The 19,272-nt window shown below is 40.8% G+C and overlaps 1 protein-coding gene across 10 annotated transcripts in view; it reads left to right on the top strand.

The window, feature by feature from the left end:
- Window positions 1–19,272, top strand: part of CREB5 (cAMP responsive element binding protein 5) — a 365,272-nt gene that overhangs the window by 256,132 nt on the left and 89,868 nt on the right. For all 10 annotated transcript variants that reach the window (XM_006133220.4, XM_075922156.1, XM_075922155.1 and 7 more), the window contains 2 exons: window positions 10,902–11,028; window positions 15,071–15,181. In XM_006133220.4, the coding sequence (XP_006133282.1) occupies window positions 10,902–11,028; window positions 15,071–15,181 (238 nt within the window). The remainder of the gene's footprint in view (window positions 1–10,901; window positions 11,029–15,070; window positions 15,182–19,272) is intronic.

Here is a 19,272-nt window from a genome sequence, read left to right as displayed (position 1 = left end):
AATCCATCCCATCCTTCTTATCAATCTCACGAACCTGGGTGTCACTAGGAACTTCTGTCATGTTTAAAAGATGCAGTTGGCAGAAAGGTTCCTTCCAATAAATGTTTTAAAATTCATTTTTATCTTCAATATTTAAAAGAGTAGTTTGATGGTGGGTTTGTGATAAATAAGTTCTTTGCAGACTGATCTCCTGGGTATAACTTGGTAAACACGTTTTGAGGCGAGAGAGAGATGCCCCTCTTGTGTGTGTGTGTGTGTGTGTGTGTCTCTCTCTCTCTCTCTCTCTCTCTCTCTCTCTCTCTCTCTCACACACACACACACACACACACACACACACACACACACACACACACACACACAAATCCAGAGTGACACACATTCCTTGCAAGGATTAGGTTTTAAACATGTGATGGTCTGCAATATGCAAAATTAAGTTTGTTCCCTCTCACAGAGCATAGAATGTTTGGAATCATAAAAAGCTATTTTAATGTCAGCAGAAGAGCCAGGGAAACTAAAAACAACATGAAATACATAATATATGCCATATTGTGGATAGTTATGTTAAGGCACAGGACCAGAAGCTGGGTTCAATCTGCCACTGACCTCAGATATCACCTTGGGCAAGTCATTGAACTTCTTAGTGTCTCATTTTCTAAAAAATGGGACTATTGGAATTCTTAATTTTTCTAAGTCAGTTTTTAGTCCCATTTGTAGGTTTTAGCTCTGATAATAATCTAAATATCTTATGATAGAAATATTGGCAGATTTTACCTTGTGTTGGATATAGTGCAGTTGTCTCATGCAGGTGTAGATAGGAGAGAAATTTGCACATTGTAAAGACAATCATGCTTTCTGACATGAACAATGTTCCCTCTAATCTTTTCCATCTATGTGCAGAATAATTTTATGCACACTGAAGCATTTGCAAATGTGCACCACCAGTAGAAACAAAAAACTCTGCTAATCAGCACTGTATCTCTCCTGAGTGGCGCAACAGTTTACAGGAACTCTAGACATGAGTGTCGATTATCTGATTTCTGGCTTTTTGCAAAAGCCCCCTTCACACTGCTTATCTATTTCCTGATTACAAGTATATTAAATTTGTATATTCACAACAAATCCTACATACTTGTATATCTTCTGCCTCAGCTGCCATTATCTCTGTTACATTTTTGCCACTCTGTTCCTATCACAATGATGGTCCAGCTTTCACGTCTGTTTGTTATAGCCACTGTTAATTATTTTCTGTATTACAATGACACCTTAAAGCCACAAGAAGTATTGGATCCCCCTGGTGGTTGGCTCTATACAAATATAGAATGAGGCCGGATTCTCCCCTACAGAGCTTATAAAGTTGATAAAATGGGCAAAAAGTGGGAAGAGGAAAGTATTGTTCCATTTTATAAACAGGGAACTGAGGCACAGAGATTTTAAGGGAATTGCCAGTGGACGTCTGATGCCAAGTTGTGAATTAAACTCATATCTCGGGAGTTCCAGTCCAGTGCCTTACCGGTAAGCTATCTTTCCAACCTGTTTGGTGACAACATTCCTTATTTGGGGAGTATCTAAGAGCAAAAGGGGGTAAAGAGCCCTTAAGCCATCTGGAATACAAGACTTTGGTTCTTCCAATATCACCTAAGGGCACAGAAGAGGAGCAGCAAGTACATCCCTCTTAGACAACTCAGGCAGGCAAATGTTTCTGAAATACGGGGCATGACATTCCTGCTGCAGCATCCATCATTTAGTTGAGGACAGTGAAAACGTGCTGTCATCTTTGACATTTTAATTGAAAAGAAAGCTTACACAGATTTCAACCTTAAGTAGTATGTTTATACAAGTGTACACAGAGAAATAATCTGTCAGTTCAGAGCAGGCTCTGTGCTATAAGATTTGGTTTAGTAACTGAACAATCCAACATTAGTTCACACACCTTGCCTTGTTCCATGCCTCAATAATTTTTAGTAGAAATACTTTGCCTAGAGGCACACAGTTATTAAAAAAAAAAGAGGGTGAGCTTGCTTAAATTATTAGCTCATGGTAACAAGCCTGCACTGGAGAAACTGTTGGTCCTTTGTTTTCACAACTCAGCTATAATTCGCCATCTTGTTTTCAGAGACAAACTTCTGCTTTGTTTGGGAAGTTTAAAAAAACTGAAGAAAGAAAGAAAAAATCATGTCAAAAAAGAAGGCAGGTTTTTCTTTTTAGAGTAAAACTAGGTTTCAAACACCCACTTATCTTCATGTGCTTATTACTGGCTTAATACTAATAGCGAAGACAATCAGAAAAGTTAATTGATACATTTGTTTTCTCAAATATCCAATGTAGGGAGCTCTTGCTTCAAAGGGCCCAGTGAAATGCTGTTACACTGTCAACCTGCTGAAGTGGGGAGAACCTTTTTCTTCATCGTTTTTCTCTTTTTGAGACCCATAGTTGTTTTATGATGCAAAGTTATGAAAATCAAATACATATTTGTGCTTCTGTAACGGACTCAAGCTATTTAACTGACTGGCTTGCTAGACTGGCTACACATTCTAACACCTCTATAAAGCAAAAGTGTTCCAGATCAGTCAATTCATGTTCCAGTGGCTGGCAGCTAGGGTGAGGGTTCTTTCAGCTTGTTTAACCTTTTGACATTTTTATTCACAGAGCCCCAGATTTTTCAGGTGTCCACTAATTGTGCATGCCTAACATTTGGATCCCACACTTGAATAATTCCTATGTCTCAAGCTGGATGCCCCAAATTAGTGGACACATTTGTTTTTTTGTTTTTTTTGCCTTAGCTATTTTAAAATGTGTTGTAAGGCAGGGGTGGGGAATCATTTGGGGTTAGGGGTTGCTGATCTGCAGAAAAAAACCAACAGCCCACACATATCAATGATGTGGTCCCTGACTAAGAGAGAGGAAAATCACTTCCCACATTCCCCTCGCACACCAGAGCCTAGAGGGTCCAGTCTAGTAGATTTGGGGGCAGCAGAGGGGACTAGAGTGCTAGTGCAGGCTTCCCAATGCTGGGGGGGGAAGGGGGACAGGACCCTGAGCCATGGGGGCCAGATCCAGGCAAGATGAGGTCCACATTCAGCCCCTGAGCCTGAGCTTCTCCACCCCTGTATAGGATATTCAGATATTAGTGTATGTAGTCAGTGCCCTCTCATTTCTTCCTAGAAGAGTTTTGGTGGGACAAAATCAGTTGTCATCCTGCATGATCAAACTTTTGGTCTAATTTGAATTGGGAACATGCAACAACACTTCAGTCGGATAAAGCACAACTTACCAGTGCTCTCAACATACTTGAGACTTATTTTGTCATGTTTGGCTGCAATCCGTCTTTCCTTTTATATTATTTTTTATTATATTGTAGATTTTATTTGAGCCAGTTCTTCATTTTAATCTCTCCAGCCTGCCTTTAGCTGTTTTCCCTAGTTTTGCTCTACTCGGTTGCATATGGAACAACGGCATAACTATCATTTGTCAGCGGTGTTCAGAACTTAGAGGAAGACAGCCTCTGCTCCAGGGAGGCTGAAATCTAAGAAACTACGTTAGTTCCTTTTTTAAAAATTATTATTATTCTACTAAAGGGTCAGGCAACAAGACCAAGTGAAATGTTTAGAGAGAAAGAAATATTGAAACCAGCAGTTTCTAAGACCCACAAGAGCCGAAAGGCAAATGTTAAAAAGTTCTGTGAAGGTTTCGAGGACCTTGTACTTATACTGAATTCCCAGAGGTTGGTAGAACATGTGTTCAGGAAATATAGGTGGTATTTACACAATCTGAGCTTCTAAAGGCAAGATTTATGATTAACTAAATCCTTAAACAGAGTTTGACCCAGGCCTGGTACTAACAGGACTGTGTGTGTGCATGTGGAAGCGGACATTGCCCTCTTCCAATAAATCTTTAAAGGACCCCAAATTACTGTCAGGCCAAAAAATGCATGAGGTTATTCATTGTTAAGTAGTGGAACAGCGGCAGACTGAGGAGGCATCATCCTTTATATAAATGATGGCACAAAACTGACAGGGTAGCCACATTTTACTTTTTTAATCTCTTAAAATGTAAGATTTTCCAGAGGCCTAGATTCCTGGTTTTTTGTTTTTAAATAGCAACATTCAGGACTCCCCAAAGTACACTCTATAATAGAATCCTTAAACAGACCCTGGTGTGGTCCGTTATATACTCTGGGGAGACTGATTTGTGGTGCCCTCCATTCCTGAGGGAAAGTGAAAAACACAGCACTCTTAGGGTATGTCTACACTGCACGGCTATTTCGGGATACCAGAGGGATACTGCGTCTACACAATCTGCCCGTTATTTCAAATTATTAACAGGTGCACTATTTCACCATCCCAGTAAACCTCGTTGCATGACGTATTCTGAATGGCTCAAAATAGTGCGTTATTTCGAAATTTATTGCTGTGTAGATGTGCCAGATTTCAAAATACGCTATTTTGAAATTGATTCGAAATAAGGTACGCAATTTGCATAGTGCGTATCTTATTTCAAGTTTAGGGATAGATGCATCCTTAGGAAATTTTGGAGGTGTTACTCCATAAATCAGATGTTATACAGTTTCATCCATCTCTTTTTTTTCCTCTTTCTTCTCCCCAAAGCTTGCCCTTCAGTACTTAAAAATGCCATCCCTTTTACAGAAAAAAACACCCTACAATTCTGAGGGAGAGGACAGTGGCACAGGAAAATTTTAAGAGTGACATCTCCCCCTCTCTTATCCCTGTCCTGCCCCCCATAAGAGGCTGGGAGCAAACCCCTGGCGTGCAGGGCAGCAGCCAGGACCTGGGGCATGGGGCTGGCAGCAGAACCCCCCAGCACACAGGGCTGACAGCTAGGACCTCACACCTGGGCAGTAGAGCTCCCAGAGCTTGTGGAGCTGGTGGCAGAACCCATGGCACCTGAGGAGGCATCCAGGACCCTAGTGCTACATCGGGAAATCTCAGGTGCTACAGCATACCCCACCCCACCCCCCGCCATCCCTAGTTCCCGTGCTGATGGGAGAGGCATTGCTCCTTGTACTCAATTACCCACATGTCAGCACAGTGAATTCCATCTCTCTGATAGCTATTGGCCATACCCTTATCATTTCACATGTTGACTACTACACCTTCCTGGTTTCTGGCCCTAATCACTGCAACTCTGCTCCATCAAGTCCATTCAAAGTGCCACTGCTAAAGTAGATCTCCCTACCTTCACTTCAAATCAAACTAGCTTCTTAGTTTTACTTTCTAAGATCTTTCACACCACAACCTCCTTAGCTAACTGCTCTAGTACCTTATTGTGATGTTGATCACATCTTTCACCTGGCCTTCACCATCCACTAGTCTGTTTCTCGCCCGAACACCTCTGAGCTTTTTCCAAACCACTTCTTATGTCTGGGATAAACTCCCTGGTATAATCCATGCAGTCACAACCTTAACATCATCCCATGAGGGTTTCATTTGCAGGTTCTGAACTGTGATTGTCCCTCATTCTCTTCCATCTTTTTCTTACACTCTGGCTCTTTCAAGCTCTGGCAAGGAGTTTCACACAGCACACAGTCAACCTGTGGAAGGAACTCCTTGCCAGAGGATATTGTGAAGACCAGGACTTTAACAGGGGGTTCAAAAAAGAACTAGAAAAATTCATGGAAGATAGGTCCACAAATGCTTATTAGCCAGGATGAGTAAGAATGGTGTCCCTAGCCTCTGTTTGTCAGAGGCTGGAAATGGGTGACAGGAAAGGGATCACTTGATGATTACCTGTTGGCTGTGTCTAGACTGGCAAGTTTTTCTGGAAAATCAGCTGCCTTTCCGGAAAAACTTTCCAGCTGTCTACACTGGCTGCTTGAATTTCCGGAAAAGTACTGACGATCTCATGTAAGATCGTCAGTGCTTTTCTGGAAATACTATGCTGCTCCCATTCGGGCAAAAGTCTTTTTCCGAAAGACTTTTGCGCAAAAGGGCCAGTGTAGACAGCAGAGATTTGTTTTCCGCAAAAAAGCCCCGATTGCGAAAATGGCGATCGGGGCTTTTTTGTGGAAAAGCGCGTCTAGATTGGCCACGGACACTTTTCCACAAAAAGTGCTTTTCCGGAAAAGCATCCTGCCAATCTAGACGCGCTTTTCCGAAAATGCTTTTAATGGAAAACTTTTCCATTAAAAGCATTTCCGGAAAATCATGCCAGTCTAGATGTAGCTGTTCTGTTCACTCCTTCTGCGGCATCTGGATAAAGGGCTAGATGGACCCAGTATGGCTGTTATTTTATATATACCTGAAACCAACTAAGCTGTGCCAATTCTTCATTCTATTAATTTTCTTGTATTATATCCCCATCCCTTTCCCTATATCTTTTTTGCCTCTTTTAAATTGTGAACATGCTAGGATAGAGACTGTCGTTTATCTAATTTGTACAGTGCCCAACCAATTGTGATCTTTGAGATGTTGCCATAATACAGTATAAGCACCTACTACTGATGATAAAAAAAATCTGTCACAGAAACGAGTTTGAATTGTCTGTGAAATACAAAGATCTCTGCTATCTTGGAAAAGATTTGCTTCGTGTGCCAATTTTCTTTTTCCTAGAATACAATTCATTTCTCGGCTTAACTTGGCTAAATAAAGCTCTTATTTCTTAGAGAGTTCTGCATACCAAATATTGGAACTATAACATTGTTAAACCACAAGTATTGTTGGCCAGGTGAGTTGTATAGCATTATGTCGGGGATTCTAGAAGAGTGCTGGTGCAGTGCTTTTCTCCTATGAATATAGTTGTCTGAAAGTAGACAGAATCACACTTTTAACGTGTCCTGGCTTTCCAGGCTGAAGGTCTCTAAAGCAGTAGGCAGTAACTAGCAAGTGGGAAAGTGTCACCGTCAGTAAGTTTCAGTAGTGGCACTGTAAGCCAAGTGATTGCAGGCCATCATACAAGGAGCGAGTCAGCGCCTCCAGTCAGTGCCCCTTCTCAAAAACAATTCCTGGTGCAAGTTTTTCCCCTCTGCCTGAAGCTGGAGGTTCTATCCTTGTAGTTCATGCTTCACTTTTCACAGGCTGCAGGTGCCCTAGGCTGTCTGGGGTGCTTGAGTTTGAAGGCTGTTCCAAACACAAATATATGGCAACACTTGACAGTCTACAGGCAGCTGGGGTACTGCAACTGCTGCTTGCAATGCTGATAATTGTTTCATCCTTAACTGATTGTGGTCTCCACCTGTTGTCTCTTATCATATTGTTTGGGACTGGGTCGTGAGCAGTAATGCCTCATTGTCAGAGCAACGGTGATTAAGCTTAGTAGGTTGGAGCCAGAGTCAAGAACTAAGTCAGAAAAACGAGACAGAGCTGGAGTCAGATCGAAAAGTCAGAATCAGAGGCTGAATGCCAGAGCCAAGGGTCAAGTCGGAGTCAGGAGGTGGAGATGAGGATTAGAACCAGGTTACGTGGAGTGAGTACGGGAGGACAGGAGTTGGACTGCGGTTGGGACAGGCCTGGAACAAAGCTAGAGTTGTTCCTAACACATCTTTGGAACAACTTTGGTTGCTTGAAGCTACTACTGGTCTTAAAAGCGGGTCCAGAATTATGGGAACATTTTTAAAAGTGGGGATGCTGAGCCCCCTTGTCCCTGTCCATCCCGAGCTGAAGCAGAGAGCAAAGCCCCAGCATGCAGGGTTTAGGCCAGCATGGCTGAAAATAACCCCAGGAAACCTCAGCTAGAGTTTTCCATAAACCGAGAAAGCATGAGGCTATAGTGAAGGTAAATTGTCTTACCAGGCAACAAAAAGAGCTGGTTCAAATGAAATTTTCATCATAGTAGGCAACATGCTTGGTGTCAGAAAGAAGTGCTTGGTGAGCTATGCATTGTGTTGCATTTGATCTGCTGGTAGAGTTCGCTTTATTTTAATGTATGCTTAGGGATCCTGAGCATGAGTCCACTGAAGCCAAGGAGAAGTTAAAAGTGTACAAATGTCTCCACTGGGTTCACTTACGGCTAGGTTTCCAGAAGAGTTGAGCGCTCCCAAGTTCCATGGAAGTCATTCAGCTGTGAGTGCTTAACATCTTTGAAAATTAGGTCTCATTAGTGTCTAGACAGCTATGTTGCTTCCTCTCGAGATCAGTTCCCTATCTGCAGACTCTTTGTCCCACATACCTATTTGCTTGAGTACAAACCAATTAGTACTCAGGACCTGAAACCCTGTGAGTCAGCCGCACTGACCAACAGGTCAAGGAGCTGTGCATCATTTTCAGCCTTTTATAAAGAGTATAAAGATAGGAAGTGAATGCACGTCCAGCATAACAAATGATAATACTTGTCTGTCACAAGAGCATCGCTTTTGTCTCTCTGATTTATCTGCTGCTGCAGAAGGTTAAAAAGCAACAACAACAAAAAGAGCACTTAGTCTTCTTAAAAGCACTTAAAAGAAGTGATAAATGGGATGGAATGTAAGAACCAGGCAAATTTAGCATTTCAGGCAATTTCCATTTGTAGGGGTGTGTGAGAGAGAGATAGAGAGAGAGAGAGAGAGAGAGAGAGAATCAGTGGCTTGTTTCCAGTGTGGAAAAATAGAAATATCTATGAGCACTGATTAGTGTCAAACTCCCCTAATATAGATATGAGTCTAGTGTGTACACTATGTAACATTTTAATTAATGGCAAGAGTGGTTCAGACTTTTTAACAGAGTCAGCCTTGAAATACAAAATCTCTGATTGTACTGCAGAGTTGGGAAAGATTGTATTCAGGGAAAAGGCAAGCAACAGCCAGTAGTGAGGGTGGGGGAAACCTGTAGAAGTAGTGAGGTGTTGGGAAAAAAACTAAGTGTAAAACATATACAGACCCACAAAGCTAAGCAGCATGAAAGGTGAGACTGGGTACAGCAAGGTAGCTTATTTGCCATTTCAATAAATACAAATAATTCCCCTTTGACTAAGTCCCATATTCCCAGGCTCATTAAATCAATTTCAAAAAATATTTTTAGCTCTGGAACATACGAGCAGAATTCAAACCGTGCCGTCCCTGGAGGTTTACTAGCATAAATTGCATAGGTCAGGCCAAAACACGTTTCTGTCAAACAGCCTAACACCTAAGGTTATTATGAAGCTGGTGAGTTGTACAAAGGGCCTGTATATGAGATTGTGAGTGTGAATGAGTTGAAGGAGTTAAAAACTATTGTCATAGTAGTTGTTTCACTTCAGTCATACTGAGAGTCAACTGATATTTTATCCAATAGGTTCTTTCTGTGACCTAACATAGACTCAGAGAAGTTATAAAAGGGAAATTCTTTTAGGTCATGTAGTCTTTCTATCCTTCAGCAAAATTGTACCCTACAGGCATAGATTCAGTATATTGTTCAGTGAGGGTGAAGGTGGCTCCCCGCTTCTGCTGGGAGGTGGCTGCAGCCTAAGAAAGCCAAATAAAGATCAAGTTTCTTCCAATATTCATCCAGTTTCCCTCATTTTTAATTTTATCTCACTATTCTCAGTTACATTTCTCTATATACTCCCGCCCTACATAACTGCTCTACATCTTTAATACTTGATTCATGCTCACGGATGCTGGTAGAAGCTGCATTCAGGCAATGGGAGAAATTCAGGCCCTAGGGAAGTAAGGCAATATTTGCACTTACCGTACTCCTCCCACTGGGGTAGAGAGATTTAAAGTACAGCCAGATCTCTCATAGGAGCCCCAATGACAGTGGATAGCCAAGGTATGAGTGCATTATGCTGCTCCCAAGCCCTGCAGTTATGACCTCCAATTCACCCTGGCTACAGTGGCTGGCAGCAGACCCTGCAGTGAAATGTGGGTGCTTATTTTAGGGCTGAATAACATGCTGGAAATATAGAGGCTTCAAATATGTGTAGACTTTGTTATCCTCTCCCCACACAGATTGGTTACCTATGTCATAAAACAGTCCCTCCAGCTTCTTAGTTATTTACGTTTCCTCTTAACTCCTTCCAATTCCTTTATCAGTATCCATCTGATTAATTGGACATGATATTGCCAGTGCATCTTGGTCTGGGATGTTCTCTCTGTGACACCCAAAATTGCACTGGCCTTATTTGTTGACATATTGCATGTCTTTCCTGGTTTTTGAAAATAAGTACCACATTTGCTTTTCTCCATTACTTCTCTAGGACTTTAAAAAAAAAGATGAATACTTTGTTAACTAACTCTCCTAAAGGATGCATATGATAGGGATTGCCTAATTTTGTCTTCACATCATTCACTTTCCCTCTATTTTCATGGGAGTCATTACATCCCAAATGTTTTTCTTTTTAGAAGCTGTTATTAAAAATAGTTCAGCACCCCAGCTATTTTTAATCTATTCATTTGTTAATAGGTCTACTTTCCCTCTAGTATTTATTTTTCCCGCTTATGTTTGTAAAAAATCTCTTTGATGGATTTTGCTAACATTCCCCTCTTACAAGTCCCTTAATCTGACTCTGGGTTTTCTCACATCTCCCATTTTCAGCACCAAGAGTGACATGCTGGCCAGTAAACTCAGGACTGTTGCTTTGAAAGGAGGGAATGGGGTTTATTGCAGAAGATATGTTTGTATATACAGTAGTGAAAAATGTTGAAATAAAAATAATTTACCAGTGATAAGATTTCTGTTAATTCATGAATGTTTAATTGACTGTCGTGCCCTGTGGGCTGAATTTATAACAATGCATTGACTATAGAAAGTCTGTACCATACTTGCCAGGAAATCAAGCAAATCAAGACATTCACTAAGAATTAGCAAAAGAAATCAAACCAGGCTTTTATTTGCTGTGTCCTTAATACTTTCGTTTACATAGCTCTTCATACATTGGCACTAATAGAGTATCTTCTGTTTCTATATAGTTGTCTAGTGATGTTTGTGATAGTAATGTCTGGGATTTGCTTTAGTCTCTAAAGATAGTGACAGCATTTTCTCCTTTTTTCTTAGGCCTGTTCCAGGTTCTCTGTCTTCACTACTACACTTACATAACCGACAAAGACAGCCCATGCCTGCTTCAATGCCTGGCACCCTGCCCAATCCTACTATGCCTGGATCTTCTGCAGTTTTAATGCCAGTAAGTTATTTTATTCTAATACTGTTACAGGCACTATCAGAGGGAAAGATCTATTTCACTGTATACCATGAAAGTGAAGTGATCCAAAACAGAGAATCCAGAGTTCGGTGTAATTTTGTGCTAATTTACACCAGTTTTACAGAGATGTAACTCTATTAACTCCAGTAGAGTGACTCCTGATTTGAACCACTTTATGTATGCTAGAGTTCAGTCCTTATTCTTTATGGGTATGTCTACACTAGCCTCCTAGTTTGATCTAGGGAGGCTAATGAGGGCGACCGAAATTGCAAATGAAGCGTGGGATTTAAATATCCCGCGCTTCATTAGCATGTTCCCAGCCGGTCGCCATTTTAGAAATTGACTAGCCTGAAGTAACTGCCCGCATCTACACGTGGCAGTGAAATGGGACTCCGAATTAAAGCCCTAACTAATTAGCAGGTATTCCTCCTGGAATGAGGTTTACCAGCTAATTCGAGTTAGAGCTTTAATTTGGAATCCCGTTTCACTACCGCATGTAGACGCAGGCAGTTTCTTCAGGCTAGTCAATTTCTAAAATGGCGACTGGCCGGGAACATGCTAATGAAGTGCGGGATATTTAAATCCCGCGCTTCATTTGCAATTTTGGTCACCCTCATTAGCCTCCCTAGATCAAACTAGAGGGCTAGTGTAGACATACCCTATTAGAGTTTTTTTGGATCCTGATACTGATTTTACTTATTGCTGTAAAACAACATTGTCTTTGTTGAAGGCAGTGGAGTCACATAATTGTGAAATTAGAAGTAGGCCCATACAGAACAAATCACATGCAAAATGCCAGTGTAATCTAAAAAAGAATCACTCACCTACTGTGTGATTAGTCAATAAGTAGTAAAAGTGGTTCATTTTTCAGACCCAGTAATTTGCTATAGATACGGAGCCCGTCTTACATAGTTGCCCTTAGCTCCCATTGACTTCAGTTACCCATCTTGCAAAATGCAGCACCTAATTTTCAAAGAATTTTAACAGTCCTGTTAATATAAAAGTTTTGGGAGAAAAAGGTCAGAAATTAACGGTGGAGGGCTAGAAATAAAGAAATAAAAACCTCACTTCACTGTACTGAATATGTTCATTTTGCAAGGCTGTCTCAGAGCTGGTATGTGTGTTGTTCCTAATATAAAAGTATCCTCCTCCACCGTTTGGAAGGGAAGAACATGCTATTTGTTTTGTGTATTGTGGGACAGTCACAGGACAATGGGATTCTTGATTCACCCTGCAGGTCTGGGTTGCTGGTCTTCAGAAATGAGTGTGGCAGCACTCTTTCTGGGAGCAAGTATCAGAGGGGTAGCCGTGTTAATCTGAATCTGCATAAACAACTAGGAGTCATGTGGCACCTTATAGACTACCAGATTTATTGGAGCATAAGCTTTCATGGGTCAAGACCCGCTTTGTCAGATGCATCTGATGAAGTGGGTCTTTCCCCATGAAAGCTTATGCTTCAATAAATCTGTTAGTCTATAAGGTGCCACAGGACTTTTTGTTCTTCCTAGGAAGACTCCCAAGGAGCCAAAAGTGGGATGAATTTCCCTTTACAGCTCAGCTCAGCTTTAGGCGCACAGGTGCAGATTGCTGCCATTTTCCCCATAGGAGTGAATCCGGTCATTGTTTGCTAAATGGAATAAAACATTGAATCCTACAGGTTGAACCTTTCTAGTCCAGGACCCTGGGGACCTGACCGGGGCCAAACTAGAGAATTTGTTGAACTACAGAAGGTCAATATTGTCTAGCGGCATTACTAACACTTCCGCTGCTTACTGTGCTCGTAGAAGTCATTTACAGGTAAAATGGAGCTAAATAACAGCACAGAACACTGAGAACCAGCACTGGTGGCTGTAAACAAACTTTTTGGGACCACAGGAAATTTGGCCACACCTACGATAAGTGGACATCTGGCTCTAACTAAAATCATGCCAGACCATGGATGTTGACAGACCAGAGAGTACTAGACTAGAGAGGTTCAACTGATACCACATTGTTTTTCACTGAAAACATCAATGAGAAGCTGTTTTAACTACAAGTTGAATCGCTAAAATCGGGGACTCTCTGATCCAGCAACATATTGCTGTTCCAGAGAGCCCTGGCTGGCTAGGTTCAGAGGCTGGGCTAATGGTAGGGAGTGTGGGGCTGGTGTGGTGGGGAGCACAGCCCCGCCCGGGAGTGCAGCCCTGGTAGCAGAGAGGCCAGCACAGCAGGGCGTGCAGCCCCACCCAGCTGGAGGCAGCGGGGCCAGCAGCTGGCAGCATAGCCCCGGCTGCGGAGGCTGGCAGCACAGCCCCAGCCAGTGACAGCATTGCGGGAAGCGTAGCCCTACCCGGGACAGAGGCAACAGGGCCAGCACCGAGAGTGCAAACCCAGCTAGGGGTCAGCATGTTGGGGAGCGTAGCCCCTGTCCCCAAGTGTGAAGTGCAGCCCCAGCAAGGTTGGTAGCAGGGAGCAGAGCCAACAGCCAAGTGCGGAGCCTTGACCTCCCCTGAATCCAGCAAGCTCTTTTGTTTGGGACCACTTAGATTCTGAGGGTGCCGGACCACAGAGGTCTCACTTAGGCTACGTCTACACTGGCCCCTTTTTCGGAAGGGGCATGCTAATTTTGAAAGTGGGAATAGGGAAATCCGCGGGGGATTTAAATATCCCCCGCGGATTTAAATAAACATGTCCGCCGCTTTTTTTCCGGCTTGGGGAAAAGCCGGAAAAAAAGCGTCTAGACTGGCCCGATCCTCCGGAATAAAGCCCTATTCCGGAGGATCTCTTATTCCTTTGAAGTAGGAATAAGAGATCCTCCGGAATAGGGCTTTATTCCGGAGGATCGGGCCAGTCTAGACGCTTTTTTTCCTGCTCTTCCCCAAGCCGGAAAAAAAGCGGCGGACATGTTTATTTAAATCCGCGGGGGATATTTAAATCCTCCGCGGATTTCCCTTTTCCCACTTTCAAAATTAGCATGCCCCTTCCGAAAAAGGGGCCAGTGTAGATGTAGCCTTATAGTAAATTTGTTTCCAGCTCTCTTTTGAATTTGTCAAGGTACCGTAACGTAGTGAATTTAACTTACAAAAAAAAGAGCTCTAAAGGCTGGGTAGGGTGTTTTGTTTAGACTCCAGAGCGCCACTAACATGATATAAAAGACAGGACTAGGCAGCACTTTAAAGACTAACAAGATGGTTTATTAGGTGATGAGCTTTCATGGGCCAGACCTACTTCCTCAGATCAAATCGTGGAAGAAAATTGGCATGACCATATATACCAACGGGATACAATGAAAAAAAAAGTGAACACATATAAAATTGACAAATCAGATTTTAGAACAGAGGGGGGTCTGATTTGTCAATTTTATACGTGTTTACTTTTTTTTTTATTGTATCCCTTTGGTATATATGGTCATGCCAATTTTCTTCCACGATTTGATCTGAGGAAGTGGGTCTGGCCCACGAAAGCTCATCACCTAATAAACCATCTTGTTAGTCTTTAAAGTGCTGCATAATCCTGTCTTTTGTTTCAGCAAGACCAGACTAACACGGCTACATCTCTAGTACTAACATGATATGTAATATATGGAAAAGTCCCCTTGGTTGAGCAGTCCCAGAGAAGAAAAAAGATCCCAACTCATGTTCCATATGCAGTCTAGATCTTGGATTTTTATTTATGTTTTCAATAAGTTCAGCTGGGCTGCAGTGACAGCAGAAGCCACAGCTTTATACAGTGATGCTTTTAAAACCACTTAACTCGGAGTGTTGTTATACTCAAAGGAGGGAAATCATTACAAAAAACTCAAACCTGGGTGGCTATGTTTGTTTTGAAAGGAAACTTTTTTTGATTGGCTTTTGAGAAAAGCAGTGTTTGTAGGACAGACTTGGGGAACCAGCAAATATAAGCAGTTCCCAAAGCAGTTTTTTAAAGGGATGACACAAAGAAATAAAGCTGTGTTCCTTTGAAGAGAAACTGAATATATGTTCTTGAAAATGTCCTGAGACTTCATTATATTGTCTGATTTGGTTTTTTTTTCTTCCTTTTAAAGATGGAGCGACAAATGTCAATGAACTCCAATATCATGGGGATGCAAGGCCCAAATCTCAATAACCCATGTGCGTCACCCCAAGTCCCTCCAATGCATTCAGAAGCCAAAATGGTAAAGAGAAACAACTACAAAATCCTTTTTAAAAATTGTTTTTGCACTTTTACACATGCACTTTCGTATGTTACCAGTCTCCATTGACTCTGGGCACAATGAATTTAAAGAGAGTGGACTTTCTGATCCTTACCATGTTTAATAGGAATTTTGATGCAGATGAGTGGAAAATCAGCATATGCTGTCTGGTTCTGTGATGGTGTCTGCAACTTGGGTTAAAAATTGTAAGTAAACAAACACTGGAGTAAAAAAGGTTGTGGTGTGGTGGACATGGGCATACTGCAGCAGAGAAGAGTGCAAGAAGCACAAACTGAACAATGCTTGAAAATCAGAGCTATTTTCTTTTCCTTAGTGCAGCTGATGAGGTTAGTGCAACAGGCAAAGTGAAAATTTGGACAAAAGTGGTTTAGTATAATAAATGAAAGTTACTTCTAATCGATGCTTAATTTGTGCAAGGGCTTGCCAGGGCTGAGCGCCAGCACCTCTTGCTGCGTCAGTTAGGAAAGTTTTTTTTTTTTTTTGAATATTGCTTGAATCCTGGCACCTCTTTCATTACAAATAAAGTGCTGCTTCTAATGTTTCCTGAAGTTATGTGTGTATTGTGTGCTCAAACCTCCCCTTTAGTATGCAGAGGATTTATTTGTGCGAATGCCATTAGTGTTGAGTTTATAAGTCTCACAGCTCCATAATCCACTTCCAGGGGAACATACAGTAAAAATACCCCATAGCTATGCCATCAGCATATGCTTACATTATAATTGAAACAAAACATTTTATGTCAGTCACGTAGTAATTGTCTGATGGCAGCTGTAAGTGTAAAGTCACAGGTTGCCAAATTAAATATATGGGTCCATATCAAGAGACTTTGGGCTTGGTTGTCCTCTTATGCAAACCAGGAATTAGCTCATTGGAGTTAGTGGAGTTACACCACAATAAAAGTGTAACAGATGAGCAAGGAGGCCCCCAAAGTTTAATGTCTTACTTAGCCTGAGGCCACCACATGCTAATATTTCTTAGTTTGATTAGCAGATACAGTATCTGTTTGTAAAATGATTGTCATTCATCCTGAGGCAAAGGAAAAGGTTTGCCCATCAGTGGGTACAAGAAACCCTCTGTATATACAGTTTAGGACCAGAAAACATACAAGGTTTTCCTGTCTCTATTTTCTTAGTCATGACAGATCACACGTTCACCTAACTATTAGTTTGGGTTAGACTGTTAACCCAAGCTTTGTTAACACCCCAGCTACGACCACACTTTGTAAACATGTAGCCAGTTGTACAGAAGAACAGAAGTAGCCAAAAATACTGGCTATTTCAGCCAAGCAAAATCTGTGGTCAAGAGTTCTTTCTGTGCCGCATAGTAACAGTGACATGCCAAATGGCAACTGCATCTGCAGCAGAGCTTGTTAAATCTTTTTGGAATAGGCATGTGTTTTTTCAACCCAAGCAATGTTAAGCCAAACCAAATACTCCTTCACTGAATAAATCCAAAGCTGGCATCTGTTTTGGAGACTAATGTCTCTGCACGCCCCCTTTCCTCTTGCCTCACCTTTTTTTTCTTTAGTGAAATTGTGGGGCTATTTAAAAACAAAATTAAATTTTGTTTGTGCATATGGTGAGAATTCTGTTCTGTAAAATCTGAAATTATATTTTAAACCAGATCACTCTTTACTCTGAAGAAACTCTGATATATAAAGCTATTGCTTTGTGAAATCTTCTATATTCTGAGTTGGTAATGAGTCCAAGACATTATAAAACAAAATACTGCTCAAACAATTCTTGATGCTTCTTCCCCCTTGCTCTATGGGACTTTCTGACCCTCTCTCTTGGAAATAGCCAATAGAACAGAGGCACCATTTATAGACCATGATCTTCCCTTTTCAAAAAATTACTCTTTATATTTATTTCAAAGTGTATTAACATTATAAGTTGCAGTTAACATAAATATAATTAATGCATATACTAGGGCTATCAAACAATTAAAATAATTGTGATTATTCGCACTGTTAAGCAGTAATAGCAAACCATTTATTTAAATATTTGTGGATGCTATCTACATTTTCAAATATTTGATTTCAATCATTGCATGGAATACAAAGTATGTAGTGATTACTTTATATTTATTTTTATTGCAAATATTTGCATTGTACAAAACAAAAGAAACAGTATTTTTCAATTCACCTAATACAAATACTGCATTGTAATCTCTTTATCATGAGGCAAACTTACAAATGTAGAATTATGTACAAAAATAATTGCATTAAAAAATAAAACAATGTAAAACTGTAGAGCCTACAAAGTCCACTCAGTCCTATTTCTTATATTCAACCAAACACGTTTGTTTACGTTTTCAGGAGAAAATGCTTCCCCCCTCTTGTTTACGATATCATCTGAAAGTGATAACAGGCATTCATATGGCACAGTTACTACTGGCATCACAAGATATTTACATGCCAGTTCTAAAGATTCTGATGTCCCTTCATGCTTTAGTGCGTCCATGCTGATGACAAGATCTGCTCAATAATGATCCAAAGCAGTGTGGATAGGCATGTTTATTTTCATCATCAGAGTCAGATGCCACCAGCAGAAAGCTGATTTTACTTTTCGGTGGTTTGGGTTCTATAATTTTCACATCAGAGTTGCACTTTAAGTCTTCTGGAAGACTTTTATCTCTCTCAGATTTTGGAAGGCACTCAGGATATGTCTACACTACCACCCTAGTTCGAACTAGGGTGGTAATGTAGGCAACCGGAGTTGCAAATGAAGCCCGGGATTTGAATTTCCCAGGCTTCATTTGCATCTTGCTGGGCGCCGCCATTTTTAAATGTCCGCTAGTGTGGACTTCGTGCCGCGCGGCTACACGCAGCACGGACTAGGTAGTTCGGACTAGGCTTCCTATTCCGAACTACCGTTACTCCTCGCATTAGCGGACATTTAAAAATGGCGGTGCCCGGCAAGATGCAAATGAAGCCCGGGAAATTCAAATCTCGGGCTTCATTTGCAACTCCGGTTGCCTACATTACCACCCTAGTTCGAACTAGGGTGGTAGAGTAGACATACCCTCAGATTCTTAAACCTTGAGTTCAATGCTATCATTAGAAATTTCATATTGGTGCTTTCTTTGCACTTTGCTGAATCTGTAGCGAAAGTGTTCTTCAAATAAACAACATGTGCTAGGTCATCATCTAAGACTGCTATAAAATTAAATATATGGCAGAATGCATGGAATACAAAAGGGAACATATAGTTCTCCCTGAGGGAGTCCAGTCATAAATTTAACTAATTTGTTAGTTTTTTTTATCGAGCATCATCAGCATGGAAGCATGTCCTCTGGAATGGTGGCCAAAGCATGAAGAGGTATATGAATGTGTACTACATATGGCATGTTAATACCTTGCAATGCCAGTTAAAAAAGTACCATGGGAATGCCTGTTCTCTCTGTCAGGTGACATTGTAAATAAGAAGCAGGCAGCATTATCTCCCGTAAATGTAATCAAACTTATTTCTCCTAGCAATTGACTGAACAAGGAATAAGACTGAGTGGATTTGTAGTCTTTACAATTTTCTTTTGTTTTAGAGTGCAGCTACGAAACAAAAAATCTACATTGTTAAGTTGCACTTTCATGATAAAGAGATTGCTGTACAGTAGTTGTATGAGAAGAATGCTATTTGTTTTGTTTATCATTTCTACAGTAATATTTGCAATAAAAATGATAATGTAAAGTAAGCAGAATACAATGTGTACCTTGCTCACTTTACATTATCATTTGTCAATGCAGAAAAAAATCCAAAAAATATTTAATTTCAATTGGTATTCTATTTTTAACAGTGTAATTAAAATGGCAATTTATCACAATTAATTTTGGAGTTACTGGTGTGAGTTAACTGTGATTAATCAACATCAATAAAATACACAACAACATTCCTTTTCACTCACCAATTGTACATGTAAAAAATAGAATAAAGGAAGAAAATATAGGAGATATTTAGAGAAAAACATTCCTTATGACTCAGTTAAAATGTAAATTGTCAATTCATTAACTTCAGTCTTCTTCATTGTCATATTTTTTTCTTATTAATAAAATACAT

The sequence above is a fragment of the Pelodiscus sinensis genome, chromosome 2 (genome assembly GCF_049634645.1).
Source record: "Pelodiscus sinensis isolate JC-2024 chromosome 2, ASM4963464v1, whole genome shotgun sequence".
NCBI lineage: Eukaryota > Metazoa > Chordata > Testudines > Trionychidae > Pelodiscus > Pelodiscus sinensis.
Note: the sequence above shows the minus strand (reverse complement) of the source record. Positions and strands in the feature narration are given on the sequence as shown.